This window comes from Schistocerca serialis, chromosome 4, assembly GCF_023864345.2.
Source record: "Schistocerca serialis cubense isolate TAMUIC-IGC-003099 chromosome 4, iqSchSeri2.2, whole genome shotgun sequence".
Taxonomy (NCBI): Eukaryota; Metazoa; Arthropoda; class Insecta; order Orthoptera; family Acrididae; genus Schistocerca; species Schistocerca serialis.
Window position 1 is genome coordinate 266,709,964 of NC_064641.1, and position 25,530 is coordinate 266,735,493.

The following is a 25,530-nucleotide window of genomic DNA, read 5'->3' on the forward strand; positions in this document are numbered from 1 at the left end:
GGGGGGGGGGGGGGGGGCAACGTTAACACTGCTCGTAGTTTGCGGTTGTTTATAACAAAGTAGCAACGCTAGAAGGAAGTAACTGTTTGCAGAATGATCTCCAGTGAATGATGAATGGTGTAGGCTCTAGCAGTTGACCCTGAACGTAAATAAAGGTAACATATTGCGCATGCATAGGAAACAGAACATCCACTACTGTAAAGCTACACTGTTGGTGGAAAACCGATGGAAGCAACTACGTACCGTAAAATATCTAGGAGTAACTATCCTGAGAGACCTTAGTTGGAATGACCACTTAAAACAAATAGTGGGAAAAGCAGGTGCCAGACTCACATTAATAGGAAAAATCTTAAGGAAATGGAACTCATTCACGAAGGAAGTGACTTATAATGTGCTTGTTCGGCCGATTCTTGAGTATTGTTCATCCGTCTGGGGTCCCTACCAGGTAGGACTGATAGAAGAGGTAGAACAAAGCCAATGAAGAGCTGCACGTTTCGTCACGGGATCATTTAGCCGGAGCGAGAGAACTACGGAGATGCTGAAAAATTCCACTAGCAGACGTTAAAAAAACGGTATTTTACATCACGGAGAGATTTACTACTGAAATTGCGAAAGAACACTTTCCGTGAAGAATCGGACAACGTATTACTTCCCCCGACATACGTTACGCTTAATGACCGCGAGGAGAAAGTTCGAGCAATTAGAGCCAATACGGAGGCTTACCAGCAAGCACTCATCCCGCGCGCTATTCGCGAGTGGAACAGGGTTGGAGGGTTCAGTTATTAGTACGAAAAGTGTGGTGTCACCGCCAGACACCACACTTGCTAGGTGGTAGCTTTAAATCGGCCGCGGTCCACTAGTACATGTCGGACCCGCGTGTCGCCACTGTCAGGGATCGCAGACCAAGCGCCACCACAAGGCAGGTCTCGAGATACGGACTAGCACTCGCCCCAGTTGTACGGACGACGTAGCTAGCGACTACACTGACGAAGCCTCGCTCCTTTGCCGAGCAGATAGTTAGAATAGCCTTCAGCTAAGTCCATGGCTACGACCTAGCAAGGCGCCATTAGTAACATTGCATGTATCTAAAGAGTCTCACTTGTATCGCCACAATCTCCAGATGTACCAAACGGATGGATTAAAGTTAAGTATTCCAGAAGCTACGTACTTTTCTTTATAGCATTCATTACGTATCCTGTTTCAGACCTCGCGCCATCCTGCTTTAGCTTAGCGCGTGCCTTTCGGCTTCCTCTCATTGTGCCTAGGCTGTCTTGTCTAGACACAACAAAAAGTACTCTCCACCACACGCAATCAGGTGGTTTGCGGAATATGACGCAGATGTAGATGTAGATACCGGTAGACTTATCTTGCCCAGCTATTTCACATTACTTTTCTGTTTTTTCGATTTATCCTCAATCCATATTCTGTACGCACTAAACTGTTCATTCCAGCAGCGGTTCCTGTAATGTTATTAGAGAATCATGTCATTGGCGTTCCTTCGTCGTGAACTTTTATCCCATTTTTAACCTTTCTTTTACTTCTGTCATGGCCTCTACGATGTATAGACTGACCGGTAGGGACGAAAGACTACATCCCAGACTTACACCGTTTTTAATCTTTCCCTGTAGCTGGCTCTCATTTTCCTTACAACTGCTTGAACCATTTGACATTGTCGCACACTTTTTTGTAGATCAACAAATCCAATGATAATGTCTGGATTTATCTTCAGTCTTGTTACCCTTATCAAGCGCAACGTGAGAACTGCCTCTCTAGCGCCTTTATCTTTTATAAAACCAAACTGATCGTCATCTAATAGGTTCTCAATTTTCTTTTACATTCTGGTGCAATTTATTCTTGTCAGCAATTTGGATGCATGAGCTGTTAAATTGATAGCACGATAATTCACTCACTTTAGGCTCTTGGCAATCCCCTCCCGGAGATCCTAACGGGGGCTAATTCGAAATCTTTTGCCAGTGACACTTTTCAAATATAGGTCACATATCCTGTGGATACACAACATGTGCATTCAATGCAGTGGTTTCCATTGCCTTCTGCTTCCTCATGCCGTTGACCACTGCTGATTATTCGAGCTTTTAGAGGCAGTTCCCCACCCTAAGACAGGATCCTGAACGTCTGTCAGCTTCTCCGCCCTTTTTGACAAGGCCGTTGGCAGAACCAGAGGTGGCTTCTTATACTGGAAGTCTTCTGCCGCCACGCTGGTAATTTTTATTCACATTCCAAGCAATGGCTGTATTCTAACTCTGGACCTATGACTTTGTGATTACTAGTCGAAGACGCCACACCTAAACCATTGGTTCACAGTTCTGCGTAGCTATACACCAGTAAATATTACAGAGTACATTAGTGACTTCCCTCTAGCTGTCCACCAGTACAGTTTTCGCAGCAACAGTTAACTACTCAGAAATACACGTGACACAACACAGTCATGACTCCTGTGTGTCTATACACCAGTAGCCGGCACACAGCAGAATTTTGACTTCTGGGTAGCTACACACCAGTGCACGTTTGCACGTTACTCAGCATATTAGCGAGCTCTGGGTACCTATGCAGCAGTGAGCGTTACAGCGGATTTTAGATACTTTTAGATAGCTACGCATCAGTATATGGCACACAGCACATTAGTGACTGCTGTGTAACTGTACATCAATATAAGTTACATAGAAAATTAGTGACTTCTGGGTAGCTACACACCACTATAAATTACGCAGCACAATAGAGACTTCTGGGTAACTGCACGACCATAGAAACTGAGTCCCATCGGGTCCTGACGTCCCGTTTTGAGCTCCACACATAGTCAGCAGCGGACTTCCTCTTCAATTGTTGTCAAAGATGTTTAGTAACTAGTGTGTACGGTACCCGTTAGACTTATGATTCCTTAGTACTAAGAGATTAGACTTAGTGATTTCCTAACTGTTACTCTGCATAGCAAAATCACTGACTGTGGACACTGGGATGTGTAACACCTGAGAAATCTCTCTAATGGAATGCTGAAATGTATGTGATCACAGAATTAAATCTTACACTCAAGTCTCCCCATGGACTCTGACAGGGAAACCGTCCATATTGTCACATTGTCGCTGCCTTACTTTCGCCTGCATAGCCTGAATGGAGACGGGGTGATTTGATTGGAGGGTTTGAGACCTTTGATAACTTATTATCCCTCCTAACAGAAGATGAGAGCGTACAGATTTCTTACATCTTTGGTGACATCGGTATTCTGGCGTTTACGCTGTGGTGTAGAGTATATCATTGTTCCCCTCGTTCAGTATCGGAGACATCTTCAGAACCAATAGATACGTAGATAGCAGATTTTTGGACGTAAATTGCTTAAAAAAGCAAATCAATGTACTCTGCATTTGCACAGTTTGCTGAAACTGCGAGCTTCTTTGTTACCTTAGAAGTAATTGCCTTAATATTACACGCTCTAGTTCTTCTACTGTAATTGAATCTGTGATAAGTATTAATGATCCAGTCTTTCGTGGCGTCTGTACCGTCTAAATACTGAAAGTTAATGCAAATGTAATCGGTACATAGAACCAAGCACTGAAACATTAGTTTAACTAGCGAGTGACTTCATACTCCGAACGGTAACACGACGAACAGACTGCACTGAGGTTTCGTTTCGAATTTCATTTTTTTTATTTGCGGTTTGCTGGGTTGTGGAAATTGCACAGCAGAGAAATGCGTTGTCACGAAAAAGGGTAAATGGGATGACATAATGCTTTTGCGGAATTGCTTTCTACTTAGGAGAACACGACGTAATAGCCTTACTTTTCTCTCAGCGTTATGCACATACGCAATCCCATTACTGTACTGAACGAATATGCGAGTTCACTATTTAGCAATCCGTTGGTTGCATGAGGCAGCGTCTTATGTTAGTAATATGGTCTTGGATGAAAACCTGATGATACAATTGTAAGTACATAGAAATGAATACTAATTTTACAATTTGACAGAGTTTTAATTATGTTTGCTCGACGTCTTTCCTGTTACGAAAAAAATAAATATTTCAATATTAATAGATGAGGAAGGAGCACAGAGATAAATAATTACAGTGCAGTTTCCCAACAGCGGCGTGTGAAAAGGGTTGAGTACATTAACAAGTGCCGGCCGGTGTGGCCCAGCGGTTCTAGGCGCTTCAGTCAGTTGTTAACGCAGTACTTTAGTCTGTAGCAGGCTGGATAGTGTTTAGATTGTTGTTTTTATTGGAACAATGATCAACAGTAAGTATGACAGCATATCATGTGCTGCAACTGTCAAAATTGTAAAATTATTATTTGTGAAACTACTGCAAAACGGTAGCGTGATGATATCTTTTAATCATGTTATTGTTCCTTGTCATCACCGGTTTCGTAGTTTTGATAGCAACGATATCTTAGTGAGACGAACTATCTAACAACCACGGTAGTCCATGTCATCTACTAACAGAGTGAGTTTAATTGTAAAATGGCCCCTATAAACATTTCAGAAGCAGTATAGGAGGGTTCCTGCCTTTAACACAGATTTCTCCCGCAGTTCCGTCCCTCTGAACCACACACACAGACGAAAATTTCAGAACAGAGAACGTAAAATATTGCAAAATGTTGAAATTTGCAGAAAAGATGTAAGTATAAGGGAAATATAGGTAATACAAAATTACTACAAGAACCAAAAGAGAACAATATCGAATGATAAGTGATCCAATTGAAACTTTCAGGGACGAAATCTTTCTCTCCAATTTTTCCACTGAAATAGCGCAGAAGCTTGACCTCGGCAAAACCCGCAACTCGACGTGGACTACGCCTGACATTGAGAATTCAGAGTTGCGTGAAGGCCACGCATGCTGGAGTCGGAGACTCTAAACGCCACTATACTGAATCAAATAGAACCGGATGCGTTCCTTGGGAATATCACGGCACGCCGTCTGCCTGAGAATCCACAAAGCACCTAACGTGCACGTCGCACATCTTGACGAACACCGACAGACCACGTCCCGCAGATATGTCAAGTGAACCTGTCAGCCAGCGAAGAGTGGTAACTGTCTCTGTTTAGAGGAGACTTGCAAATTCGACAACCCATGTCCACGCTCACTGACCTGTAGAGTTTCCTGAAACTCCCTAAAGAGACGTTTATCGTTGATATGGCGCACGATGTGGAGTAGTTGAGATGGCGTGCTACATTCAGTGGTGCCTCAGGCTGTTGTAACAGGCTGCCAGACATGCCTTCTCCACTGTAGTACCGTAGCAGTTTAAGCGCGAACTTTATAAGCACGCCGAACAATTACATTTTCCATATAAGGTATCCGGACACTCATGTAATGGGGAATCGACCACTAGATGTCAGGAGAGGTATGCTAACGAATCCCTCGGTGATGTTTCAATTCTTCTAAAGCTGGCCAAGTCGAATTTTTCTGATGTGGTTGTGAAGTGGACCCGTGGAGGAACAATTACAATCAAACGAAGACCAGACAGACCTCATATCCTGATGGAAAAGGATCGGCGAGTATTGCAGACGGTGGCTGTCAAAAATCGCATGAAATCTGCTGAAGGGTCACTTGTGAGTTTCATAATGGTTCCACGGTTCCAGCTACCACAACTGTAAGCGCAGTTAAAAAGAATAGGATACAATAAACGAGCAGTTTCTGATAATCCACCCGTTTCCACATCAATGATAAGCGACGCTTGAGATGTCGTAATGATAGACGCCATTGGACAGTGGGTGACTGGAAATGAGGTATTTGGAGTGATGAATTACGCTGTACCATGTGGTAGTCCAATGTTAGGGTTTGGTTTTGGTGAATACGTGGGGTACGCAGTCTGACAGCTTGTGTAGTGCCAACAGAGAAGTACGAAGTAGGTGGTGTTGCGGTACCGGGATCTTTGTTGGTGGTTAGCGTGTGGTCTCCTTATTGCACTTACGGAGACATTAAATGCCGCAGTATATGAACAGATTTTAAAGCGTTGTGTAATGCTAACACTAGACGAACAGTTCGGAGACGATGACTGTCTGAATCAGTAGGCCAATGCACCCTGTCATAATGTAGCATCTGTGACGCAATGCTTTGTGGACAATAACATTCCTCAAATAGACTGACCTGTCCAGAGCCCACACCTGAAACCAATGGAACACCTTCAGGATGAGTTAGAAGGTCCACTACCCCCCAGATCACGGCGTTCACCACCAGTAGATTCTTGCAGAAGAATGGGCTGCCGTTCTTCCAGAGACGCTGAGACACCTCATTGAAAGTATCCCGATCAGAGTTGAAGCCACTATAAATGCGAATTCATCTCACATTGATGTCCACGAGTAGGTGCCCGGATACTTTTCATCGGTGTAATTAGTCACCCGCAGGAGACGCTAATAAAGCCTAACGTCATCTTTAGTGTTAATAATGCTCTTTATTCCGTAAGGAAGAAAGCTGAAGGCATTTATAATTAGTCCCTGCATTTCAGCCGCGGTTACAAACAATCGCAGAGATTTTCCATGCGTTTCAGACGGCCAGTCGAGCTACGACAGGATACTTGAGTGTTCGTCTCACCAGAAACGTATGCATGGACTAAGTAAAGGAGGCTCTTGTAATCGTGGGAGACTGGACTGCTCACAGCATACTCATCATGGAGATGTAGACCAACGCGCAACTCTTGATCACAGAGAACGTTGGAATAAATATTCTGATTTATGCTCATGGAAAAAAAATGGTTCAAATGGCTCTGAGCACTATGGGACTTAACTGCTGTGGTCACCAGTCCCCTAGAACTTAGAACTACTTAAACCTAACTAACCTAAGGACAGCACACACATCCATGCCCGAGGCAGGATTCGAACCTGCGACCGTAGCGGTCACGCGATTCCAGACTGTAGCGCCTAGAACCGCACGGCCACTCCGGCCGGCTATGCTCATGGAAACCATGTTAATTAACATATCACCCTACGTTATTCTCCCCCCCCCCCTCTCTCTCTCTCTCTCAAACACACACACACACACACACACACACACACACACACACACAGAGAGAGAGAGAGAGAGAGAGAGAGAGAGAGAGAGAGAGAGAGAGAGCGCTTACTTAATTTCAGGCTTATTCATCAAGTGACGATATGATGTACATTCACTGAAACATTTCATGTAACCAGTTTCGTCAAATAGTTGCCATCTTCAGGTGTGCTTAATCCTTCCTACTTAAGAGATGCACAATTCGTCATATCATTGCAAACGTGATAAATCTCCTTTTCAAGCATTTACAAAGTACCTCTATGGTTGCTTCGCCGAGCTGGTTTATTGTCATTTGTACTTTTGGAATTCAGTTCAGTACTAGATATTTATGAATGAAAGGAAAACAAATAATAAATTGAATGGGTCAGTTAAAAGCAATGAAAGAGTCACGGCACAAACTTATAGCGAATGATGAGTCACAGGATTCATTTTGATTAGAACTGTGAAAGTGGCGAAATGGCTCGTTCAGTCTATGTGCGAGTATGTGTGTGTGTGTGTGTGTGTGTGTGTGTGTGTGTGTGTGTGTGTGTGTGTCCGGCACTGGTTATGCAATGCCAGAGGCCAGCCAGCTGTTAAGAAACACGAAAGATCATAAAAAAAATCTCCAGAAGTGGGTTACGCGAGCTGGAAAGCTGAACGAACAGGCGGTGAGAGGAAAGTGAAAAAAGGCAGCAAGGCTTTAAAGGTTGTCCACAGTTCGTTTACCCCGGTAAAAGTTGCCACCGCGGCGCGGGAACTGGTGTGGACAGCTTCGGACACGGCCCTGCTTCGATTTCGTTATTCACACGTGTTAAGTGCACACGTCGTTCCTCTGTCTTTCTGGGCGAAAATGACGGTGGCTGATTCACCTTGCCCTTAAAAGAGCTTGCTAGCCCCCCTATGAAAGCACACACGTCCTGAAAAAGCAGTTTGTAATAGTTCCAGAAACAATATAATCACCACCTCACAGAACCGCGAATAACGAATAGCAAAGACTTCTAGTTCACGCTGGTGAAGAAATCAGTTATTTCTGGCACTCTATTCAACATTATGTCGATATGCACATGTAAAACATAATAAGACAATAGTCAAATGCTACCAGGTATCTCCACTTACACTTTACAGTAAGTCGTTTGGTAATTCCAATCAGATAGCATTACTTGTTCTCCTCTTATACTGTCATGTGTGCAACTAATTATGAGTGAATACCAAACCCGGCCACTCTATTCTCCTGCTCTGAGGCTTCGAAATTTCTCATCATTTTCCTCAAATGTTGTTACATTATTTCGTTTCTCGGCGATCAAGTCAATTACAACATTTTTTGTTGAAACACATGTTCAAAACTTTATTTCGAGCATGCGGTGATTTACAATCTACGTTACTTCTTTATTAAAACTAACAGTTTCGGTTAAACAATAGACCATCACAAACCAACACAATCATCATACATCCATAAACATTGGTTATCTATAATCACGTAGTGTCTGATAAACGTTGCACAAATATTGTCAGATCTTGTAAAGGATTTCAAAGGGGCTCATTGATTGCCAGTTTGATTTAAATGTTCAAAATTCAAAATCGAGCGCTACACAAACTGGTGGGTCACAGCTGCAATCGGACAACTCATCCGAATATGTGGGTCTAACACTTCGTAGGGATGTGAAATGAAAAGGTCACATAGGCTGAGACGTAGAAAATCAGGTGGCAGATTTATTGGTAGAATACCAGAGAAATGCAATCAGTCTACATAGGAGATACCGAGCGCGGTGGCGCAGTGGTAGCACACTGGACTCGTATTCGGGAGGACGACGGTTCAATCCTGCGTCCAGCCATCTCGATTTAGGTTTCCGGTGATTTCCCTAAATCGCTCCTGGCAAATGCTGGTATGGTTCCTTTGAAAGGGCACGGCCGACTTCCTTCCCCATCCTTCCCTAATCCGATGAGACCTATGACCTCGCTGTTTGGTCTCTTGCCCCAAACAACCCAACCCTACGTAGGATACAGCACGGGGGTGACGTCCCAGGACGCCATGCTTTTGCACCAATATAGAGAAAGGCTGTAGCTACCTTTGAGCCAAACTAATACGTCGCAATGGGAGGCAATTACGGGGTTTCAAAATGTTGTCCTTTAATTGTGTTGTGCAATGTAGTTATAAAGTAGATTAGGGAGTCAGGCGCAGCGACCTGGTGAAGTAGCCTGTGGGGCATCGTTTCAGCTGGAAGGCCGCGTCCAAGGCGAGGAGGCGGCAGGCAGGGACCCACGTGCGCCGTGGGAGATGCGACCTCCGGACTACAAACGGCCGCATCAGCGCCCTAATGGGCGCTCTCGCCATGCGTCATACAGCTTTCCCCGGGCTTTTGCATTGCTGATAGACGCAGACACATACTGGAGAGCTAAAGAGTTTTTCTCTTCAAAGCGCACAGTGAAACAGCAAGAGTTCCTGTTGTCTTCTTTCTTCCTATTTCTCAATACCGCTGGGGTGGTAAAGATAAGTCTCTGTCCTTCACCAGATCATTGCAACTTATTTTTCAAAATCATTAGAAATTCATTGCAGAAGTTCGTCTATTCCGCTGCCATCATAGTATATAGCACATAGGAATCATGAGAGTAAGATAAAGAAATGAGAGCACGACAGAGGAATGTACAGTGGCTACCGGAGCATATATGTAGATGTGGATGCAAATGTGGTGGTCTGAAGGACTTTGTTATTTGCAAACAATATTGTTATACAATAGAGAACTGAGGACAACTTGCAATGAAAACATGACTTACTCATGACGTATGCCAATTACGAGCTAAATATCTCAGAGGAAAAATTTCAAAATTATGAACAACGGCGAAAAATTTTCAAGAAACAACTAGATTTCACACAATGTTGTAGTTGTTTTCCATCGAAAGACTTGTTTGACACAGCAAGGAATTGCAAACGACATCTTTCTCAAAGAACGACAACACCTGGAATGAGAGGAAAGTTGGCCATGTAAAGCAGTAGAAGAAATCCGTATAGAAGTCTTTCCTCAGCTATCGGAATATGCGTGCCGGGCGTGATAAAAATCTACACAACTCGCTCTTCTCAGACCATTTTTACTACCACTCTTTTTTGGTGGTGTACGTTATCTGGTTTTCGTTGGAAATGTAGTGTCGCAGTTGTTAAAAAACTATGGTTTCCGGAAACATCTATATTACTTTCAGTAAGTAGCTGAACAAGAGATACGACAGATACTGTCACCGTTCTAGTGAAAGGAGAATCTCTGCGTAATCGTGTGGTCTCTCACTAATTTCCTATGATCCTACATCGAGACACTGATATATAAAAAGTCAGCTGTAACTGAAGAACGTTTTTTTAGGGTCCTTTAAAAAATAGCTATCTCATTGTACCACACGAACCTCTGAGAAACTACCGCATTGTGAACCGTTTCAATAAAACTAAACTGTTTTCTTAAGAGGAAAGTTTTTTGTGAAGAAACAATTAAAAATTCATTTCCGGTCATTAGTTCCCTATCTCGAAGTACCCCGTTTAGGATTCTTCAATATCTGTATAACGTTGAGTATAATGGTTTGGCAAGCCCCATATACCACACATGCTTCGAGGTGACTTAGATACGAGTTAAGACTCGAAACCAAAAGAGACAAACAACAACCATTGTTATCTGTACAATGTTAAAAGAGTTTATATAGAATAACGCTCGAGTTAAATATCTCTCATACCGTTAACCCAGCACGTAGCAGAAACAATTATGGAAATAACAGAAAGGTTCGGAAGTGAGATTAAAAGTAAGGGTGAGAGGATGTCAATGGTAAGATACGCTGATAACATTGATATCATCAGTGAAAGTGAGATTGAATCGCATCACCTGTAGAATGGAACACCCACTCTGACGAGTACATAATATGGACAGAGAGTAAACGAGAGAAAGACGAAAGTTAGAAGAATTAACAGAAATGAAATAAGGCATAAACTTAACGTGAAACCAGTGGACTATTTAGTAAACGAGGTAAGGAAGCTACCTTAGAAGCGAAACAACACATGATGAACGAAGCAAGGACGACGAAAACAGACTATAATAGAGGGCATTCCTTGCTAAAAGAAACCTACTAGTATCAATAACAGTCTTTAAACCAAAGCAGAAATTTCTGAAAATGTATATCTGTGGCAGAACGGTATGTACAAGTGAATCATGGAATTAGAACAGGAAAAGCAAAGAATCTAAGCATTTGAAAGTAGAGTTACAGAAGGATGTCGAACACTAACCGATAACAAAAAAAGAAGTCCTTTGCTTTATCAGCGTGGAAAAAATGTGCAGAAGATACTGACTAGGAAAATGGGCAGAATAGTACGATATGTATTTAGGTACCAGGCAATAATTTCCATGTTACTAGAGGGAACCACAGCTCACATATACTGTAGGGGCAGACAGAAAATGGCTCTCAGCACTATGGGACTTAACTGCTGAGGTCATCAGTCCACTAGAACTTAGAACTAATTAAACCTAACTAACTTAAGGACATCACACACATCCATGCCCGAGGCAGGATTCGAACCTGCGACCGTAGCGGTCACGCGGTTCCAGACTGTAGCGCCTAGAACCTCTCGGCGGGCAGACAGGGATTGAAATTCACGTAACAAATAATCGTGGACCTCCGGTGTAAGTGCTACTCTGATGTATGTTGGCACCCAAGAAGACTGATGATACAAATTTCCCAGGTTGCAGAATGGAACGTATTGTACTGCACAGCCCTATCTTCACAATTGTCTCGTGCCCATTCTAACAGTGCGATTCCTACAAGGACATGTTTCCTTCCCGGAGGTGAGTGCACATCGGACGCACTAACCCTTGCACACAAGGTGAGCATTTGCATTCAGGCAACGCGTGATGGGTGCACCGTAAGCCTGCTCAACAAGTGGACGACACGAAACAGCCTCGAGCTGAGCGCGGGCTCCCGTGACCCCCGACGTATTTGGACAGCGGCGCGTGATGAGACTCTTGACGGTCCCCTTGTGGCTGTAGCTGGCAGCTCACCCAGTGAGGCATACCCATAGTCGGCGTCTCGGGGCTGTCTTATGACACGGCTCGGTCACCTTCTAGTGGACACGACAATCAGCTGCTCGGCACTACTGCGAAGTGAGGTCATAGTCAGTTCGTACAGAGAGCTACATGAATTCCTTTAGAGCTACTGTACAACGATTCAGGTGTCTTACAGCTGATTCAATACCAAGCCAACGGTGTGATATTCTGTTGGGAGCCAAGACACGCCGGAATATGGGAACATGATGCCGCCGATTGAGCAAGCAAACAAGCTTATAGTGTAGGTTCTGTGATTCCGTGCACCGCCACGTCACTTCATTTTTGAACGAAAGAATAATGCGTCTATGAGAAGACGCGTGATTGTAGATGGTGTACAACAAACTGCGGACATTGAAATTGACCGCGCAGGGATGGCGAATCTCATGTTACCCACAACATGGAAAGAAGTATTGCATGGGACACTGTCCATTGACACAGTTTCCTAGATAATTCACCAATATGAGAAGCTTGTGGAATACCATATTCGTTACAACACATTTGAACTACATTTTCTTCATATTCTCACATGAGATCGTCAGAAAATACATCAGTGGATGTCTTAGTACTGTTATTTAGTCTAGATTTATTGTTATGCAGACATTCACCCGAATATGTGGCTATGAAACCTGTAGTGATCTAAAAATAAAGAACTAAGTGAGCCGAACCTCAATTGGACCCAACTTGGATATTATCAGGGCTGTTGTAGAAAAGGACGTTCTTGTGCTGAACACATGCTTAATTTGAAGTCAGTATTAAGTCAAATTAAACTATCGAATAAATAGCACGTAGTTGCTTTCGTTGACGTCAAGAAAGCATACGATTCAGTCGACAGACATACTCTTATGAGAATTTTACAGGAAATGGGCATGGACCAGAAAACACACAGCCTTATCCAAAAGACCCTGAATAACACTAGATCACGAATAAAGTTCAGGGGAACACTTTCAGAAAGTTTTGAGATAAAGACAGGAGTTAGACAGGGAGATGAACTTTCACCTCTTTAACTGTGCACTGGACAAGGTGATCAGAGAGTGGCGAAAGGAAATGGAAGTACCTGGGACAAAAATGGAAGGGACTAGTAGCAGACTTTTTAGCTTTCGCAGATGATCTGGCACTTATAGCAAGCTCAGTGGAAGTAGCAGTAATGCAGCTCAATATGACCAACCTGCAGGCTGCCAAGGTAGGACTTCAATTGTCACTAGAAAAGACAAAATACCTCACCAGTATCAGTGATATTCCCAGTGAACTACAGCTGGAACAAGGTCAAACTGAGAAAGTTGACACATTAAAGTATCTAGGAGAATGGGTGGAACCTAATCTATCAGAAGGAACAGTACTAACAACTCGGATTAATAAGTTACAATTAGCTTATCGATTAACCAAGAGCATCTATAATAAGAAATTTCTATCTCGCAATTCGAAACTAAAACACTACAAAACAGTTATTCGCCCTGAAGCCCTATATGCCTGAGAATGCTTGAATCTGAACAGGAAAGGCTTGACAGATAAACTAGAAATTCAGGAGAGGATGATCCTGAGAAAAATTGTGGGACCGGTCAAAATAGATGCTGAGTACAGAAGACAATCAAACCAGGAGCTATACAATCATACTGAGAAATCACAGAAGTAGCCAGGAAGGACGTGTCGTTTTCTACGGACATATCACAGGGATGGACCAAACAAGACTAACCAACAGGCTTCTCAACTACTGGAAGAGCAGGAAGACCGTGACACCATGGCTGGTAGAAGTCAAGAAAGACATCCAGGAACTGAACATAAATGAAAGTGACATTAGAAACCAAGCACTTCTCAGAAGGATACAAAAAGAAAAAGGTTTCAGGACAGATTACCCCGTAAAAAGACCGGCTAGCATTCAACAAAGGACAGAAAGGAGAAACATAGCCAGAGAATGGGGGATTACTGGGCAAACATCAAGCCCCTCTTCAGGATGAAAAGCAGAATATCATGGTCCTTAGCTGGCCCGTTCGAAAGAAGAAGAAGAAGAATAAGAAAGAACTAAATACAGTTGCCAATAAAGGCGCTGTTGCCCGTGCTTTTGAGAGCCCTCAGTCGAATTTTATTATTATTAACTACAGTCATCTGACTTATATTACTCTATTTTGCATAATTATTCAGTGAGGAACACAGAATAAAAAATCGTGCAGCATAACGTACTTCTACAAGGCAGCACCTCATTGACTTCACCATTTTTTTTCATTAATCGGAGCCACTGGTGAGGTAATATTCACGTTTCTTTTACTCTCTTACAAAGACGTTTCTTTGCTGTGTAATAGAGCAGCAAGAGCCTCCGTGAATTTGTATTGTACCATCAGCTTGTCTCCCGAGTTTTCGTTGGATTGCGTTTCCTTGTGAATGGCGACCAGAACTACCACACGCTTCACGTCTATTGCTACATCTGCACTCTAATATAGCTGGTCAATTCCTGACACCGAGAGACCAGTTTCAAGAGGCAAAATAAAGACAAAATGCAATTCGAGTCCCCATACCTACTCCCAAAGCTGTTTTACCGAGTACGATGGGTAGAACATCACGAATTATCATCAGACCCGCCCTCAACCAATCCATCAATCTACCCGCAAACGATGCACAAGAAGATCAACTGCCGGTAACCTGCCAGATGGGATCAAATATCCTCTGATGGTCGGATTTTGAGTATTACGTTTCCTGACACATCTTGTAATATGCATTCAGTAATCATAACAGTAGGTACCCCGAGATCCGCAAGGCTTCATTGGTAGTTGGATGAGCGTCTCATGAAACTATGACACTGAGTAAACGAAGAGAGATCATATGAAGACGACTCTTCTAATCTTACGTGATAAGTACCCCGGATTAACTAGGATTCTCTATTACTGTTCGAACTAGTACTTTGTTAGCTGCTACCTACATGAATGAATTGCATTTTCTTACAGTTCCTATACCTAACCTGATTCCCCCATAAGCCACTCCGAACCCACAGTGTTTTTATGTCGTCCTTCCTCCTTTACTCGTCTTGAACTCTTTCTCATAGCGTTCGCAGCTCGTGGTCGTGCGGTAGCGTTCTCGCTTCCCACGCCCCGGTTCCCAGGTTCGATTCCCGGCGGGGTTAGGGATTTTCTCTGCCTCGTGATGACTGTGTGATGTCCTTAGGTTAGATAGGTTTAAGTAGTTCTAAGTTCTAGGGGACTGATGACCATAGATGTTAAGTCCCATAATGCTCAGAGCCATTTCAACCATTTTCTTTCTCATAGATACACTAACTGGAAGAAAATGTGAACAACCAGAAGATACACTCAGATGACAATGTACACTACTGGCCATTAAAATTGCTACATCACGAAGATGACGTGCTACAGACGCGAAATTTAACCGACAGGAGGAAGAAGCTGTGATATGCCAATGATTAGCTGTTCAGAGCATTCTCACAAGCTTGGCGCCGGTGGCGACACCTACAACGTACTGACATAAGGAAAGTTTTCAACCGATTTATCATACACAAACAGCAGTTGATCGGCGTTCCCTGGTCAAACGTTGCTGTGATGTCTCGTGTAAAGAGGACAAATGCGTACCATCACGTTTCCGACTTTGATAAAGGTCGGATTGTAGCCTATCGCGATTGCGGTTTATCGTATCGCGACACTGCTGCTCGCGTTGGTCGAGATCCAATGACTGTTAGCAGAATATGGAATCGGTGGGTTCAGGAGGGTATTACGGAACGCCGTGCTGGATCCCAACGGCCTCGTATCACTAGCAGTCGAGATGACAGGCATGTTATCTGCATAGCTGTGCAGCCACGTCTCGATCCCTGAGTCAACAGATGGGGACGTTTGCAAGACAACAACCATCTGCACGAACAGTTCGACGACGTTTGCAGCAGTATGGACAATCAGCTCGGAGACCATGGCTGCGGTTACCCTTGACGTTGCATCACAGACAGGAGCGCCCGCAATGTTGTACTCAACGACGAACCTGGGTGCACGAATGGCAAAACGTCATTTTTTCGGATGAATCCAGGTTCTGTTTACTGCATCATGATGGTGGCATCAGTGTTTGGCGAAATCGCGGTGAACGCACATTGGAAGCGTGTATTCGTCATCGCCATACTTGCGTATCACCCGGCGTAATGGTATGGGACGCCATTGGTTACACGCCTCGGTCACCTCTTGTTCGCATTGACGGCACTTTGAACAGTGGACGTTACATTTCAGATGTGTTACGACCCGTGGCTCTACCCTTCATTCGATCCCTGCGAAACCCTACATTTCGACAGGGTAATGCACGACCGCATGTTGCATGTCCTGTACGGGCCTTTCTGGATACAGAAAATGTTCGACTACTGCCCTGGCCAGCACATTCTCTAGATCTCTCACCAATTGAGAACGTCTGGTCAATGGTGGCCGAGCAACTGTGTCGTCACAATACAACAGTCACTAATCTTGATGAACTGTGGTATCGTGTTGAAGCTTTATGGGCAGCTGTACCTGTACGCGCCATTCAAGCTCTGTTTGACTCAATGCCCAGGTGTATCAAGGGCGTTATTACAGCCAGAGGGGATTGTTCTGGATACTGATTTCTCAGGATCTATGCAGCCAAATTGCGTGAAAATGTAATCACTTGTCAGTTCTAGTATAATATATTTGTTCAATGAATACCCGTTTATCATCTGCATTTCTTCTTGGTGTAGCAATTTTAATGGCCAGTAGTGTATATAGAGCACTGCCTGGTATGCTTTGTTGATTTATGTGTTCAACAACAAACAAAGAATGGACATATTGCACAGCCATCTATCTACATTCGCAATGATACTCGCAAAGTAGAGAAGGGGAGGTTTAGCTATGATACTAAAATTGCGGAAACATGCTGTCACATCATTGTCCAGGGGTTGAAATTACTGTAAAATTGATAAAATTGTTCGCACTATTAACTAATATTCTTATGATTACAGTACACTGGCGGTGCCTTTTCCATCCCATCCATCCACTGACAGGTTGTTGGTTACCACATAATGATAGAGTGACAACGCTCGTTTGAGTTGGGGAAAGAGTTTTGTGGATGGGTGACACCTTCTGGTTATAGTCTCTTTCAATCTACGCGTTTACAAGTAATTTTTTTATGAATTACCTGAATGTGCTCTCAGTCTCTTTTAGCGTTTCACATGAACTTTGATTAGAACACGTCTCTCAGTTAAAAATTGTGGTTTCGTGTTGCATATATAAAGGGCAATGTTTCTTCTAATTATCTTCTTGCACGGATTAAAGATTTAAACTCCTTAACTTGACAAAGACATCGAAATTTGCTCAGATCGCATTTCATTGGAGGTTTCGGCTCTTCTCCTCCCTTGTTTTGACTTACAGCAGTATCTAAGAATACTGGCCCCAACTATTTGGGCTTAGTGTTGCTTCCTTTTCTTCCCACATCTTGTTGTAGCCTCTTCAGATCTGTCTCGTATTTGCTTTCATCTTCATATGCAGTAACCTATGGCCTGATACGAGACTAACAAATTTCAATTTTTTCTTCTCTGTTCTTTTTGCCGGAAATTATGTTAGTATTCGACATTCATATCTCAGACCTACGTTATAGACTTCAAATACTGTCTCTGACCTTCTGTTTCCAATATCTTCTTAACTGTACCACACAAATACTGAAATATTTGGAAGTTTCTACTGATATCAATGCATACATTTGTGGAAATATATGGTCCTGCAATTATTTACCTTCTACTTTAAAGTGTACACATCTTCTCGTTCTTCTTCTTCTTCTTCTTCTTCTTCTTCATCTTCTAAACAATACTTCTTGTAGCTGAAACCGTTGTCGCTCACTTGCTGCTGTCCTCTTCATTTCTCGATAATTTCTGCTTTTCAGTATTTCGAATATCTTATCTCCTCTCCTCCCCTTGGTGTTATCCACTAAAATTTTGGCTTCCAGTACGTCTGTTAAGAATTAATTGTATTTCAAAGAATGTTCGAAAACTTTTGTGTGCCTTTTAGGATAGTTGATATGAGGTTTCTCTGCTCGTTGGTCTCTTTCAGTGTATCTTCATTAGTTTTTTTCGGTCCACTGGTTCTCGTTAGCTTTTCCGAAGCCACAACACAATATCTTCAACGGTGTGTGGTTAGGAAATGTTACTTAGACTCCTCTTCCAAAACAGCGTCTTTGTGCAGGAGAACAAACGTTGGGCTTTATCCTTCATGTGAAATGAGTAACATTTACTTCACTGTTCCGAGAAATAACGCTAAAATTACGTAGTTCACCGGCACAGCACAGCGGAGAAAGGCCCCTTTCACAGTAACAGTAGAAGAAAATAATAATTTGAAGTACGTATTACGTTCCCTTGTTTGCCTACGTAGCTGACTGATCAGCGTAGATGGCTGCCATGCGGAGGACCCTGATTCGACTCCCGGCAGTGCCAAAGATTTTTCGGATGGGAGGACTGGTACGGGTGCACTAAGCCGACTGAGCAAGCAGTAGCTGCTGCATAGCATAGAACGTGTGCAAAGTGGCCGGGTGAGCGGTGTGCTGACCAAGTGATCCTCCTCGCCCAAAGCATAGGATGACACGACGGCCGGTAGACATCCCTTGGACCTTCACGGTCTGGAGAGAAGCTCGCTGTTACCCTAAGCTTGTACTGACATGGTTGGTAGCTGTAGCACGTGTAGCTGTCGCCTCCCACACCACCAGAGAGGCGCCACGTGACGCTGGCTGGCCACACACACACACACACACACGCACGCACACGCACTCGCACATTGTGCACACATGTCCCGCGCATTGCTCAATGCCGCTACGGCGGGCGGCGGCCGCCCGGCGCTTGTTGAGTCACCGCGCCAGCCGCTACACCCTTGCGCGCAAAACGTCGCCAGGCGATTATTTCTGCCAGGCGAGCGAGCCGCCGTGTCATGTCTCAGCTACAGCCGGCCGCCTGTTCCTTCCCGCTGACTGCCCAGAATGCACGGTAAGAGTTACGTGCAGCTTTCTAACTAGCGTGTCCCCTCAAGTGCCGTAACTCCTGCAAGAACAGTATTCTGGAGACCACGGTTACGCCACAGCACTTTGGATTGTCACGCAAACAGAACTGAATGAGCTTAAACACCGCTGTACGAAGCAGGGCCACGTATTACCACGGCTCCACCTGTTGTTTGCCTAATGAAGCTGAGCTGCGTGATGCAGCTGCTTAGGCGCTAGACTCTCACTACCTTAGGGAGAGGCTCCGATCACAGGCAAGTCATTCTATGCCATTGTGGCGAACAGCAGTATAGTTCCCGACGTGGTCGCAGCTCACTTCTATCGCCATACTTCTCCAATTGAGCAAGTGTCTGTAGCCTACACGTCGCCATCGACGATACATTAAACCTCAATCTCCCTTCTGATTCGTGTTTCTAATTGTGAACTTCTCTACCCCTCTACTACCTTTCTGTAATTTGGATGAGAATTATCAAGGCCTACAAAGGCCTGCATCTCAAACAGACCGCGCTGATCACTGAGTCAAGTAGAGTTAGAGAAAAATTAAGGTTGTAGACGGTCAACTCTTAAGTATCCATTGCGCACTATAGGAGCCCCGGAAGCTATTCGGTTGGCTTCTCTCTCGATGTTTCCTGTAAGGCGCAGGCTCTGCCCAACATGAGTGACCTGTTACCGTACAGGGGTCGCAGATGGTGGTATGGACTTCAGTCAACAAAGAGGGTGCCGCAAGAAACGGACGTCTTGTGAAACAGGTCAGTGACTAGCCAAGCTACATCGAGTGAGTTAGTGTCGGTTCATGCTAACAGTGTAATGTACAGGATGGTTATAATTAATGTGCTCTTACTCGCAGAGGTCCAGTGTGAGCTGTAATAATGGCATGGCAGTGAAACTTGGTAGATGTTGTAATGCGTTAATGCGGAACCGATTTACGAAAGAAGAAATTAGTTGCAATTTTGGCCACCATGTAAAAATTTGGCTCTGTGAATGCGATAAAGACGTATAAAAAGATCCATGTGTAGTGGATTACGAAATGGATGTGGGCAGAAAAGAGGAAATAAGAGATTTTTTATTATTAATTTCACCGGAGACGTAAAGATGCCAGATGGCGAAAATTGGAACGAATTTTTTCCACAGTAAGTCAGTTACGCATTAACGCATTATCAAGTTTCACTGCCATACTAGTGTAATTACAACCCACACTGGACTTCTGTGAGCAGCTGTATTTTACTTATAACCGCCCAGTACATCTAAAAATTTCAATGTATTTTATTTATTTCTTCCTGCCAGAGGAAATAAAAGGAGTGCACGAAGGACGTACGAAGTAGAGTATCACGGGGCAAAACGAGCATTTTTCCCCAAAATAAGCCTACGAGCATCAAATATAAGGAAAACTACCGACAGTAGAGCACAGCATTGTATGGAAATGAATCATGGAAAAGGACAGAATTAAAGTGTTTGAATTTTGATGTTGCAGAAGAATCAAGTGGACTCATAAGGAAAAGGAATCGGCGAGGAGACGAATACATGCAAACGACTAACTAGAAGAAGTGATGGGGCTATAGGGCCTGTGTTAATACATCAGGGAGTAACTTCCATGGAAGCAGAGGTATCCATACAGAGCAAAATTTTTAGAGGGAGACGATGACTGGAATACATACGACTGGTAATTGAGACTTTGAATGCAAGCGCTTTTCTCAGATATTCCAACAGAACAACGAAGATGACCGCATCAAAATACACACATCCAAAAATTTTTTGCATCACCCCGGTTCCAATAGTTCCTCAACCTGTACAGAAAAATGGAATAGAGATTCTCATAAACATCATTTCCGCCTTTTTTATTGCTCATGAAAACCACACATTGCGTGTTGTACCATCATACAGCGAGACCTTCAGGGGTTGTGGTCCAGACTGCTGTACACACCGGTACCTCTAATACCCAGTAACAGGTCCTCTTGCATTGATGCATGCCTGTGTTCGTCGTGGCATACTGTCCAAAAGTTCATCATGGCACTGTTGGTCTAGATTGTCCATCTCCTCAACGGCGATTCGGAGCAGATCCCTCAGAGTGGATGGTGCGTCACGTCACGTCTATCATAGGCATGTTGGATAGGATTCATGTCTGTAAAACATGCTGTTCACTCTAGTAGAGCGATGTCGTTATTCTGAAGGAAGTCATTCACAAGATGTGCACGATGGAGCCGCGAACTGTCGTCCATGAAGACAAATGCCTCGCCAATATGCTGCCGATATGGTTGCTCTATCATTCGGAGGTTAACATTCACGTATCGTACAGCCGTTACGGCGGCTTCCATGACCACCAGCGGCGTACGTCGAACCCACATAATGCCATCCCAAACATAAGCGAACCTCCACCTTACAGCACTCGTTGCACAGTGTGCCTAAGGCGTTCAGCCTGACCGGGTTGATTCCGAACACGTCTCCGATGATTGTCTGGTTGAAGGTGTATCCGACACTCATCGGTGAAGCGAACGTGATGCGTCCTGAGCGGTTCATTCGGTATGTTGTTGGGCCCATCAGTACCGCGTTGCATGGTGTCGTGGTTGCAAAGATGGATCACGCCGTCGACGTCGGGTGTGAAGTTGCACATCATGCCAGTTTGACTCGTAACACGACGTCGTGTGGCTGCACGAAAAGCATTATTCAACATGGTGGCGTTGCTGTCAGGATTCCTCCGAGCCATAATCCATAGGTAGCGGTTATGTGGTGCAGTAGTAGCCCTTGGACGGCCTGAGCGAGGCATGTTATCGACAGTTCCTATACCTCAGTATTTCCACCGTGTTCGAACAACATCGCTTTGGTTCACTCCGAGACGCCCGGACACTTCCCTTGTTGAGAGTCCTTCCTGGCACAAAGTAACAATGCGGAAGTGGTCGAATCGCAGTATTGACCGTCCAGGCATGATTGCAGAGAACACGAACCGTGTATCTCTTTCCTGGTGGAATGACTGGAACTGATCGGTTGTCAGACCTCTTCCGTCTAATAATCGCTGCTCATGCATGGGTGTTTACGTCTTTGGGCGGGTTGAGTGACATATCTGAACAGTCAAAGGGACTGAGTCTGTGATACAATATCCACAGTCACCGTCTGTAATCGGAAACTCTGGGAGCTTGGGTGATGCAAAACTTCTTTTGATGTGTGTAGTTAGATAATGATGTTGTTGTTGTGGTCTTCAATCTAAAGACTGGCCTGATGCATCCCTTCGAGCAAGTCTGCCCTGTGCAGGCCTCTTCATCTTTGCATAACTACCACAACATTCAATAAATAATAAGAAAGGTTGCATAAAAAATACAAAACTTCAGAAAAATTTCTTCTTCTTTGTTATTTTTCGGTGGTGTCCTAGAACCATTATAAACTGGGGCTGGCACACCTGCGTCACGAATGGGATGCTGGGAAACAAGTTTGCACCACCGTGGAGCTACAGAGTGTAATTATATTTCTGTTAGTTGAAGAGTTGAAACCAATCGAAATTCACCGTCGGATGACAGTGCAAGATGCTGAAAATTGTTTCAGTCGAACACAGGTGTGCGAGTGGGCAGATAAGTACAAACGTGGTGAAACAAAGGTTGAAGATTGACCAGATGGGCTCTCTCTATGCATTCTCTAAAAACAACGTTGCAAGAGTTGACAAGCTGATACAGGGAAACAGGCGTATTACAGTGGGAGATATTGCAGCTATGACGAAAATTCGTACCGAATTAGCTCATCATATTGTTCATAACGTACTGATTTTCAAGAAAGTGTTTGTGATGCGAGTTGCAAAAGAGTTGACATCAGAAATGAAAGAATGGAAGGAAAGATCATGGACGAGTGCAGCGAGACCTGATGTTCGTGTGATTGCCACTCCCTCCATACCCCTACCCCCTTCCCAAGATTTGGCACCTTCAGAGCATCACATTTTTAACCCACTGAAAGGAGCTCTTAGTGGCTGAATTTTGGTAGGAACTCCAGGCAGCAGTGCATAACCGGTTACGGACATGGCCCCAAAAATTTTTTTGGAGTTGAGAAGCTTGTCCAGCTCAAGGGGGAATACGTTGACATACAAATGTTGTATTCCATTTCCTAATACATTCCTTTAAAAGAATTTTTTACGTTTTCTTATTGAATAACCCTTCTACACCCATTTGAAACTACTTAGTGTTGTCGATCCTTGGTCTCCCTCTAGAAACTTTAACCCACTAACTTTCTTCCAATACCAAACTGACGATTAATCTGACAATTTCTTAATGCCTGAGGATGTTGCTTATCAAGCGATCCCTCATTTCAATCGAGTTGCGCAACAAATTTCTGTTCTCCTGAATTCGACTCACCTTCTCTTTATTACTTATCCGATCTAATCACATAATATTCAGCATTATTTGTGCCACCATATTTTAACAGCTTTGGCTCCCTTTTTATCTGAAATTTTTGTCGTCTATGTTTCTCCGATGACATCCTCCTGAATAGTTCCCCCACCCCCCACCCACCCACACCCAGAAGATGCGACTCTGGGACTGTTTTACATACAGAATATTTTAGCCAACAGAAGTTTTGTAGTGACTTTCCTCTGGAACAATAAAGTAGTCACACCACTGCACAGATCCCTCTAACGAGGTAGCACTGACCTTGACGAGCTGCTGCTTGGCGGCCAGGATGGCGGGCTCGTCCCGTGCGAGCGCCTCCGTCTCGTCCTCGGGGACGGGCGCCGACAGAACGACGGCCGCTGAGCTCAGCGCGAGGGCCGCCACCAGCAGCCGGGTCCACGTCCTCATCCTGTCTGCAACACGCACACGACAACACCGCTCAATGCGCTGCCGAAGCTGAATGACCTAGTCCTGATTAATTTTGCTGCAATGGTTCAAATGGCTCTGAGCACTATGGGACTTAACATCTATGGTCATCAGTCCCCTAGAACTTAGAACTACTTAAACCTAACTAACCTAAGGACATCACACACCACCCAGTCATCACGAGGCAGAGAAAATCCCTGACCCCGCCGGGAATCGAACCCGGGAACCCGGGCGCGGGAAGCCAGAACGCTACCGCACGACCACGAGCTGCGGACTTTGCTGCAATGACTTCTACACTACTGGCCATTAAAATTGCTACACCAAGAAGAAATGCAGATGATAAACGGGTATTCATTGGACAAATATATTATACTAGAACTGACAAGTGATTACATTTTCACGCAATTTGGCTGTATAGATCCTGAGAAATCAGTATCCAGAACAATCCCCTCTGGCTGTAATAACGCCCTTGATACACCTGGGCATTGAGTCAAACAGAGCTTGAACGGCGCGTACAGGTACAGCTGCCCATAAAGCTTCAACACGATACCACAGTTCATCAAGATAAGTGACTGTTGTATTGTGACGACACAGTTGCTCGGCCACCATTGACCAGACGTTTTCAATTGGTGAGAGATCTAGAGAATGTGATGGCCAGGGCAGCAGTCGAACATTTTCTGTATCCAGAAAGGCCCGTACAGGACATGCAACATGCGGTCGTGCATTACCCTGTCGAAATGTAGGGTTTCGCAGGAATCGAATGAAGGGTAGAGCCACGGGTCGTAACACATCTGAAATGTAAAGTCCACTGTTCAAAGTGCCGTCAATGCGAACAAGAGGTGACCGAGACGTGTAACCAATGGCACCCCATACCATCACGCCGGGTGATACGCAAGTATGGCGATGACGAATACACGCTTCCAATGTGCGTTCACCGCGATTTCGCCAAACACGGATGCCACCATCATGATGCGGTAAACAGAACCTGGATTCATCCGAAAAAATGACGTTTTGCCATTCGTGCACCCAGGTTCGTCGTTGAGTACAACATTGCGGGCGCTCCTGTCTGTGATGCAACGTCAAAGGTAACCGCAGCCATGGTCTCCGAGCTGATTGTCCATGCTGCTGCAAACGTCGTCGAACTGTTCGTGCAGATGGTTGTTGTCTTGCAAACGTCCCCATCTGTTGACTCAGGGATCGAGACGTGGCTGCACGATCCGTTACAGCTATGCAGGTAACATGCCTGTCATCTCGACTGCTAGTGATACGAGGCCGTTGGGATCCAGCATGGCGTTCCGTAATACCCTCCTGAACCCACCGATTCCATATTCTGCTAACAGTCATTGGATCTCGACCAACGCGAGCAGCAATATCGCGATACGATAAACTGCAATCGCGATAGGCTACAATCCGACCTTTATCAAAGTCGGAAACGTGTTGGTTTTCATTTCTCCTCCTTACACGAGACATCACAAGAACGTTTCACCAGCCAAAGCCGGTCAACTGCTGTTTGTGTATGAGAAATCGGTTGGAAACTTTCCTCTTGTCAGCACGTTGTAGGTGTCGCCACCGGCGCCAACCTTGTGTAAATGCTCCGAAAAGATTATCATTTGCTTATCACAGCATCTTCCTCCTGTCGGTTAAATTTCACGTCTGTAGCACATCATCTTCGTGGTGCAGCAATTTTAATGGCCAGTAGAGTATCTAATTAAACATACACTACAGAAAAAAGCAATTAATGTAG

At 44.3% G+C, this 25,530-nt stretch overlaps 1 protein-coding gene across 1 annotated transcript in view; it reads right to left on the reverse strand.

Moving 5' to 3' along the window:
• LOC126473893 (loricrin-like) overlaps window positions 1-25,530 on the reverse strand; it is a 118,708-nt gene that overhangs the window by 69,578 nt on the left and 23,600 nt on the right. Inside the window, exon 2 of the mRNA XM_050101233.1 lies at window positions 23,622-23,773. Coding sequence (XP_049957190.1) covers window positions 23,622-23,768 — 147 coding nt within the window. The 5' untranslated portion in view covers window positions 23,769-23,773. The remainder of the gene's footprint in view (window positions 1-23,621; window positions 23,774-25,530) is intronic.